Source organism: Haemaphysalis longicornis, unplaced genomic scaffold (genome assembly GCF_048455015.1).
Source record: "Haemaphysalis longicornis isolate Haplotype H1 unplaced genomic scaffold, Haemaphysalis longicornis Haplotype H1 scaffold_12, whole genome shotgun sequence".
Classification (NCBI taxonomy): domain Eukaryota; kingdom Metazoa; phylum Arthropoda; class Arachnida; order Ixodida; family Ixodidae; genus Haemaphysalis; species Haemaphysalis longicornis.
The window spans coordinates 39011968-39021396 of record NW_027526225.1 but is presented as its reverse complement, the minus strand read 5'-3'; the positions used below and the strand labels follow the sequence as shown (position 1 = coordinate 39021396).

Genomic DNA, 9429 nt, shown 5'->3' with positions numbered 1-9429 from the left:
CCTTAAATAATCAGCCCACGGGGCTCCACGTCTTGTGTACTCACTCATAATACACGCTTAGTACTACCCATTCATTGTTTTTTTTTTTTTGATAAACTTTGTTTCTGGTGTCAGCCCTGTCAAGTATTTTGCACCTTCTGGCACTCTCATCTTTTTCGCTCAAAGATTCTAACCTGTGATCCTTTTTACCACTGCGAAGATGTGGTGCCCACTGAAGCTTGCTCGCCAGAGGGCACAGTTCGCCAAACTCGTCCTTATGCTTTTGTTAGGATAACAAACACCCAACGGACTCCAACGCATACAGTCAGGTTAACTGAATCAACCCACAGCCCAACAGAGTCAGCCAAACCGTAACCAGACTAGCCCAGGCTAGTCTGGTGAGATCTGTATGCTCTAGCAGTCTCTATGCTAACGATCTCTAGCAGTCTTGATCTGCAGCAGTTACGATCGATCTCTAACAGTCTCTATGCTAATGCACAGAGTAGCTGCTCTGTCCGTTAGCATAGAGACTGCTCTTTTCTCGGCCAGCATTGTAACAGTGGAGCTGGTTAAGCTTGAGCTTGGTCCATTGGTGTTAGCAAAAAAAAAATACCAAGAAAAGAACTCCCCCGACACGAGGCTCTCGTCATGTTCTTCGCGTAGGGGGGCTTAACAAAAAAAATTGCCCAGCACACGTAAGCGTGCGCCGCGTGAGGAGCTCCTGCCTTCGTCGCCGTCGCCTTCGGCTCGACAGACCCGTGCCGGTCGCTACAGGGCTCCCCACACAGCCCCATTGTGTGGCCCACGTGACGTTTTTGGTCGGTTAAGCTTGCGAACTCCGGGGTCGACATGGAGAAGCCCTGGGTGGGTCAAAGGGAGGTAACGTAAGCGGGCTTGAGTCGGTCACCGGCGACGACATCTTGGTGAACCTTAATGTCGAGGGGGACAGCCTTGGGTTGCCGCAGTGCATATACTTGCTCTAGCTGTTCCCGCTCTCCTGAGATCCGAATTGTCAGTGTGGGAAGGAGCTAGGTCGACCCCCAGCTCTGCTGTTCCTCCAGCCTTGCACCGCTACGGCAAGCTGTGCCATTTTTTTTTCTTGAAGGAGAGAAGGCCAGCTCGCCATGACACCTGCTTTGCACGTGTCCGCAACTGTATATTGTTGACGCAGCATCCCTGCGTGTGTAGGTCCGAGACTCGTAAAAAAAAATCCCGGGCATCTCCACTAACGTGAAACCTGGGGAGGGACGAAGCATGCAGTGTGTAAGTATATTCTTGGCGCCATGGCGTATTTGCCAACGGAGATGAAACCGTTGGGGGTAGAGGTGTATACAGCTTTGCTGTAAAGGTCTCTTTGAAGCACGGAGCTCTCTAGCACGAGGCGTAAACGAGTTTCCCGGTGTTTTAGTACCGTGACAACATGATAGGACAATTATGACGACGACGACAGGAGACGCCAACAGCCCAATCCCTTAGGGGCTTCGCTCTTAAAAGCCTTTGTTAGCTGTTAACCACTGTCCACGCACTGCCCGGCCCACACGGCGGGCGCTTTGCCCCCGCGAAGAATGACGCACGCAGGTACGGCTACACTCTGCCGCCGGTATAGAGGCAGAAACTGGTTTATCGGTTCACGCTTAATGAGCTTTTTATTAGCGATTTCTCAGCAATTAAGGCATCTTTCGGCACCAAATCAATTCTATATTGGCTATGGGGAGGGTCAGGCATTCGTTTAAAACCAACTTGCTCGTTCCCTTCACAGGTGTGAGACAGCTGAATAAGAGTTGGGAGCAGTTCTTGGAGCAGCGAAATCTCAATTTTGTAGCAGAAGAACTTTGATTTGGAGCAGAAGAACAACCTTGTTTATGTCACTTTAGGAGCCTAAACAATCAAATTTTTGGCAACTCGGGGGGGGGGGGGGTGCACTTTTTAATCGTTTTTGAACGTACATAACACTGAAATAGCCTCTCAATACGGTTTTTTTTCTGCCAGAGTATCACAAGGTAAGAACTGCACTATCTTTTTACAAACCATTTTTAAATTCTTTTTAAAAATTTTTAAAAGGAGTTCCGTTGAAAATATCGAATTGAACCTAAGCAATTGTAAGACTTTCATGCGAATGCCGAAATTTTAATTTTTGTTATTTAATTTTGTTATATAATGTTTGTTATAATTTGTTATTATAAATTTTGTTATTTTGTTATTTGTTATAATTTTGTTATAATATTTGTTATTGTTTTGTTATCGGCTTTGCGCACAAGTGTAGAGCCACGTCAAAAGTTGCGCAAAGCGAGGTGACAGTCGTCGCACCCCACCAGCCCTCCCATCTCAATCCCCAAGGCGCACGTTCACTACGATTGTAATTTGAGCAACATTGGTATGTTTAGCCACATCCGTTTTGGCATTAAATTTCACTTCTGATAGATTAACCATTATTACTAGCGTGCAATAATAACCCGTCCCGCTGTCGGACACTGCTTGGACATTTTGCAGCGATGTAGCCTGCGCCACCACTTTTGCAGTGTCAATCGTCCCGTTTCCGCCGCTCATAAGCTCGCTGTCAAAGGCAGCAATAACTCAGCGTTTTATAACACCGCAATGAGACCGAAATTTCACTTCAAGCAAGCACCGCGCCTCACACTCAAGGCCGAAACACGACGAATTGGCGGGTACCACTTTTTTGATGAAATCCCGTCTTTCGAATCGCGCAACTTCCCGTAACAGATCAAACGACAAAATGTAAACACAGCCACCCCCATCACCAAAAGCACGGTAGAAATCGTCGACGAGCACTCTGCCTGAACTACGAGCAACAGTAAACCCGGCGGCCATGTTTTCCAATCTTCACCAGCCCAGTAATGTCGTTCCGGAGATACGGCGCTCCGAAAATATTTCGTCAACTTGCACAAGCAATTTGTCGCCTCAGTACACAAGTATTTTTTCAACAGGACTTTGCAATGGTTTTCAATGGAAAATCTTTAAAAGCTCACAAAATATAATATGTCCAAGTGACTTCAGAAAAAGCTATTTATGCGGGTTTTTTATTGAATGGTCAATCAATTTAACATGTACTATCCTCCACGGTCCCGGGGTACCCAAATGGGTACCACAACCATAAAGGCAATAGCTTTCCCCCATTCGAAATTAGCGCGTCAAAAGTTGACCCGCAAAAAGCAGGCCTTGCTTTCACTAAGCCCCTCTAGGTGGCGCGATGTGTCTAGGCATCTCTGAAGAGCGAGGCGGCAAAAATGGCTTTCACCGGCGCGAGCGCTCGAATGCGTCCACAGGGTAAGAAGACCCTGAGTACCCAAATGGGTACCCTCAAATTTCATAACTTTCGTTTGCTTTTTTGCTGAATGCACTTTATAAGCGACCCCAAACCATCCACCGCCGGCGGCGGCGTCGGCGTCCGCAGTGCTCCTCTAAAGAAAGAAACAGCATCCGGCGCCAGGTTTCGATCCGAGGACTTTGCGGGCAGCAGCCCGACGCTCTACCGAATAAGCCACGGACGCGACGCTGATATCGGTGTCAGAACGCGCCTTATATCTTTAACGCATTCAAACTACGTCGTCAGCGGCGTGCGTTGGCGACTCAGCGGCGTTATATCGGCTTGATAACTGCGTGGTGTACACGTGATACTACAAACCCGATGGAAGAGATGGAAGAGAAGGCGGCGAGGCGGTGGGCTGCGGGGGCCGAGCGCAAGCGCCGCAAGCGGGCCGACAACCGTGCATTCGCACTTTCACATTCTCCCCATCGGGGAAATGCGGGGGAATTTTTTTTGCACTTATTTCTATGGATAATGAACCAAATAAAAGTGTGTTGTAGCATTTTTGTAGCATTTTTGAAGTATTGTAGAATTTTGAAAATATTGGTCCTTGCATTCCACACGCACTGAAACCCAGATTACCCAAATGGGTACCATCAAGTTCTATTCCTTTCGTTTGCTTTTTGCTATTTTCTTTTTTGGGTTTATTTCTATGGATAATGAATCGAATAAAAGTGTGTTACAAAAGATTTTTGATTTGCGCCTTCTTGGGACTGAAGAGGCTATGGTGCCTAGAAAGATTTGCTTGTCTGCCGTCCACCGGCCGCGAAGGGGGCTCCTCCGTGATGCATGCAGCGGCGGCGCTGCAGGCAATCGGAGCGCGGCCGGCGCGCGGAAAAGTGCGGCGGACTGCGCTCAGCATACTGCTTTCCCGGGTCTGGGCGGCTTCAGCCAGTTTTAACTGCGTTTTTATCCTCTCTTCATTTCTGTCTACACAACAAATTAGCCAAATAAATTGGTTCCTATGAATATGAATAGTTTTTTTTTTTTTTTTTTACCGAAGCATGAATTGTTGGGAGTACGTTTTCGCGTATTATGAACGGTCAAGCCAGACCACGAAATCGTGCCGCTGCGCTCCATCCTCTATATCTTCTTCCGGGCAAAAAGTTTCCTCACATACTCGGGGGCATCGGAAACACAGTCGGCACGGCATCTTTTGCTAGCTGGACACATTACGCGGAATTTCGACTTGTTACCTAACAAAGAAGCATTTTTGTGTATACCGCCACCATGGGTACACTGCCATAGGGTTATGTAACCGCGTGAAAATATTTGTGTGGTGTGTGGACGCTCCGAAAATTCTTTTGTGGCCCTTTGGATCCATCCTGACTTTTCTGTTTGCGAGTCAATTTTAAGCTTGAACGAGATGTGACCAATCCGCATCGTTCATTAATTAGGCCCCATCGCACGTCTTTGCTGCCTCCTCAGTTGGAATATCTGTTAAATGTTATTGCTTAATAAAAATATTACGTGTGTACGCATGCATATGTTTTTTGTCACTTGCAGTTAACAGGCAGAAACTGCATGGAGTAGTATCAAACCTTTTATTTCGCGTGCCTGTAAAATTACAGGAAAATTCGCTAACTTAATTCAGGGGCATGCAAAACCTATTTTTAATAGAATCAGGCTGTCAAACAGTAACTGCGCTGGCAATATTGTTCACTGCAACAAAGCTTTTTTTTTTTTTTTTTTTGATCGCCCGCATACTCTGAGTGAATTGCGAGACGCACGCAGGGAAAGCAACAAGGGAGAATATTTGTGTTATGGCCAATCATTTTATTTGCGGCTGTTTGAAATTGAAAAGTTCTTCCATTGACCATATGCAATGACCATATGCCTTGCTTTACCCGTCACACCAACCCCCGGCCGAAGCCCCACCCCTCACCCCAAAGGGGGGCGCAGGGTGGGCTCGGCCCGAAGTATCTAGGAATGGGTTTTTTGGGGGGGAAATTGAAAAGTTCTTGAGGCTTATTTAATCCAATGACCATATGCGTTGCTTTACCCGTCACACCCACCCCCCGGCCGAAGCCCCACCCCTCACCCCAAAGGGGGGCGGAGGGTGGGCTCGGCCCGAAGTATTTAGGAACAGGTTTTTTTTTTTGGGGGGGGGGGGGGGGGCATTTCACTACAGCTTCTTTTGTTTTCCGCGAGCTAGCCTCGCCGACTACATGCCGACCACCTTCATGCACGACGTTCGGGAATAACACAATAGTTTTCACAATTAGAACACTGCGTCTGGCGGCGCCAGGCTCTTTAAACGTGATTTCACTGTCTCAACATTGTGCGAAATAATGGTTCCAGCGGCAGTAGCAAAACTGCTGCTCTCGTTGCTCCGGTTCACCCTTTGGTCTCACTCGCGAAGGTCAGCGGCCGCAAATAGGCTCCGTAGCCTGATTCGCGAAAAATTTGGGCCGCGAAATTAAACGGTCTTATAGTAGTTCTCTCTCAGCCTCAATTGTGAGCTGATGTACCTCGAGCCATTGGATTTAACCGCTCTAACTGGCCAACAAAACCCAATGCGCATCCGCTCTCCGCGGCAGTAGCACGCGGCACAGGCCGGGCAGTGGCCGCTCTCGCTCCGACCGCTCCGGCGCTCCGATTGGTCGCAGCGCCCTCTGCGCAGCGCTCTGCGTGCATCAGCGGCGCGGGCACGCCTCCCCGTAGAGAAGGCATAGCCTTGGAGGTGCTGGAAAATTATGCCGTCAGTAAGCATTTTTCCGCACTGAAACTGACGGGAGCGTTAAAATCCTTCGCCCTCACACTGTTTTGGAGCAGTTTGGTGCGATTTTGGCAATTTTCAAGCTTTCGGAGCAGCCTGGCACAGGAAAACAAATTTGTATCTAAACTGCGCAATTTGCGCAGCTGTCTCATCCCTGCCTTCTCAATGGTCGCTATCATCAGAGTTGTTACTTACCAACACGGGCACTTCACGACTGGCACTGCCAAGCTGCCTTTCAAGCCAACATGTGTTCAGTCAAACAACATGCGCTGTTGGCTCTATGACAGCTTTTGTCCCCACGATACGACCCAGGTGTGAGAAAGAATCGCACATCTCTATAAAAATATATTTATTTCTTCTAGGAGACTTCGAAGTCGGTTTGCGATCCGACAATAAAAAAGAGAACGGGTCGGGGAAAAGAGTGCAGAAAGACAGCGTACTAAATCGCAATTATTGTTAAAAAATGAAGTTGTGTATATACACAGGCACTGAAAAGGGAAGTCACAACTTTTGCAATTGCACCGCAATTTCGGTAATACGACAACTCGCGGCGTACATAGCGAGAATATCAACCGCATATTCATTTCCTACTAGTCACCCCGAACTGGGCAATATCTTATGGTACGTGACGCACGAGATACGCGAGCACACAGGCACAAACGCAGACTTAAAAACGAGGCAGACGCTTCGCTACCCACAACCAACACTGAGAAATGCACTTGGCACTTGAAACTAAACCTGCTTTTCCTTCACACTGACGCGACAAAAAGGTGCGTTCTAAGCTCCCTTCAGCCTGAAAACATTCGCGTAAAAACTCAGCCGCAACACTGCCGAAAACCCGCAACTAGAAACATTTGTTCTGTGCCGCCCCATGGCAAGCCAATTCTCACCCGTAACCCAACAAACACCGAGAAGCGCAAAAGAACCAGCAGCCTGAGAGCAGAGCAGAGAATACTTAAGTACAGCGCACGCGAGGGTGTAAGAGCAACGCAGCCGCCAAACTTAACAACACCCAAAAAACAGAGTGGTTCACTCTCGCTAAAAACTGAGCTGCACTCGCGCAAAGGTTGCACCGGAAAACGACGGCAGCGAGTTCCTCGCACTCTCCGAGGGGGGTCAGTCCACAAATTGCACTGTCCGAAGGGCGTCTTCGTCGAAGATCTCAAACACCGCCGTTGCACCGTCGTTGAAGATGAACGACAGGCCGCCGTCGATGACGAGGCAGGCGTCGAACATCCTCGACTTGACCTCGATCCTGCATGAGAAAAGAAAAGGGGGCCCTAGCTTTCCACAAACCAACACAGCGACACAACTACCGGAATGCCGTTAGAAGTTTTTAAGTGTAGAGCCCTTTAGGGCCTCGCCTTGTCGTCGTAGCTGGCTGTAACGGTCGACGTCAAGCGACTGCCGGAATCAGATGATTGATTGTAGGGTTTCACGCGCCGACGCAACGCAGGCGATGAGGCACGCTATAGTGGAGGGCTCCGGATTAATTTTGACCACCTGGGGATCTTTAGCGTGCGCCGAAATCTCGAAAAAAACGGGCGTTTTTTCTTGACTGCTGGAATCAGTAGGCGCAGCGAGATAACGGACCCAAGTAGAGCCACCGTACCGTTGTAGGGTGTCCCGCAGAGACTTCGAAAACTAAGCGTTTTAAATAGTCAAAACCGCTTGAAACTCGTCAACCGCTGGCACTTGTCATACATCTTCCTGTTGCTTAGCATAAAAAAAAAAAAAAACTGCAGGTACATTTCAGGCAAAATAGATGTTATTAACCAGCATCACCCGCGTTCGTTTAGTTATGAATGCTCGTTGGGTTGGTTTTTACTAAGCAAAAAGAAGTGGCAGTGTAACGCCACGACGTGCGGGAGGAAAAGCAAGCACAAAAAGAGCAGAACTCCCACTGGCGCAGTTTCAGGCAGGGGGTGCGCGAGCACTGCGAAGGCGGGAAATTTGATTTGCATGGGGTGGTAGCAGTGAGCGGAAAACGGCGCTACAGCCCATTATGGCGAATCACTGCTCTGCACTTCCGACAGCTTTCCCGTTGAGTGGAACGGCTCTTATTTTTTTACTGAAAACTTTGCCACCGTGTTCCTTCTCAACCCATATACCAGTCCTGCCATAATATCAGTTGTCATCTGGCATTAAGCCCACCCAAACAGCAAAAGCACCCTCCCCGCCACCAGCAATCAGATGCACCGCCATCTTTTGTTGCTTCTCTCTATAGAGGAACACGAATATGTGCATGATATTTCCTCCTTGCTGAAGATGAGAACTGGCACTGTACGGTTGCCTGCACTGGCAGTTGCTTTCTCCCGTACATTTTATACACCACCCACACGGGCAGTTGCCACTGTGGGGGGTGTAAAAAAGAAAGCAGTGAAGAACATGGCCCAAAAAGTATTCTTGTTCACGGTGCCTGGTTCATGGTGCCTGGTGGCGGGGTTCGGGTTGCTGTTCGGGTGGGCTTAATGCCAGATGACAACTAATAATATGGCAAGACTGGTATATAGGTTGAGAGGAAAGTACAACTTCAACCAAACGAGACTTTTGCAACCACATTTAGAGTGAAGTCGTGCCTATCCCACCTGCCTTACTCATTCGTGCCCTGCGTGCATCCCATCTATGCCCATCCACAATAAAAAAATAAATGCAGCCCTAACACAAATACAACTTAACAAAAAACTAACAAAAATGCAACACATCAAAACGCAATAGTGCTTTCTGTGAACCCCGCTGCCACAAACGCTTCCAAACTGACACAGAAGGCAGGCGTCAAAGGACCTTTAAAGGGGCCCTGAAGACAAACTACAACTTTGCTCAATCAAAAAGAACTAGCTTTTGCTTGCTCACTCAGCTACATTCCAACCCTCCCATAAGTATCCGAATGATACGATAAAATGCAAATCGGACTCCACCACAACCAACCAGTCACGCTTCTTGGCGATGGATCAGGCTGGCAGAAAGTGGCCAAAAAGTTGCAGGGGAGTCGCCACTGCTGCCGCTGCTTCCCCCATTATCTCGACTCTTTGTCTGAAGGACAAAGCAGCCTTTTTTTAACGAAGCAAACTGGTATTCTCTGTCTTCGCGGCGCTTCTACAAAAAACACAAAGTCCAATTTCCCACTGCTCACCTCTTGGCAAAACCTCGTGGCTTGCTGTTGAAGTCGGTCCCTGGAGGAAAAAGGAGAAACACGGTGATGAAAACAGCCGCCGCAGAACAAGCAGCACAAGGCATGACCACTTAGCCTAAATGCTTCTGCCAACCACAAGTTGACACCAACTGCATCACTAGGCATCTCGGTCACACCACAGCAGCCCCTTATTTCGTTCGTTCTGGCCGATGCTTACGCAATGACCGCGACTATCACGCTTAGTCAGTTGCAGAACATAGATCAACACACCTG

At 48.4% G+C, this 9429-nt stretch overlaps 1 protein-coding gene across 4 annotated transcripts in view; it reads right to left on the bottom strand.

Moving 5' to 3' along the window:
• Positions 1–6357: 6357 nt before the first annotated feature.
• The window catches only part of Nadk2 (NAD kinase 2, mitochondrial), a 43079-nt gene continuing 40007 nt past the window's right edge, over positions 6358–9429 (bottom strand). For all 4 annotated transcript variants that reach the window (XM_077693163.1, XM_077693160.1, XM_077693162.1 and 1 more), the window contains 2 exons: positions 9157–9196; positions 6358–7278 (listed from right to left, as the gene is read on the bottom strand). In XM_077693163.1, coding sequence (XP_077549289.1) covers positions 7140–7278; positions 9157–9196 — 179 coding nt within the window. In that variant the 3' untranslated portion in view covers positions 6358–7139. The remainder of the gene's footprint in view (positions 7279–9156; positions 9197–9429) is intronic.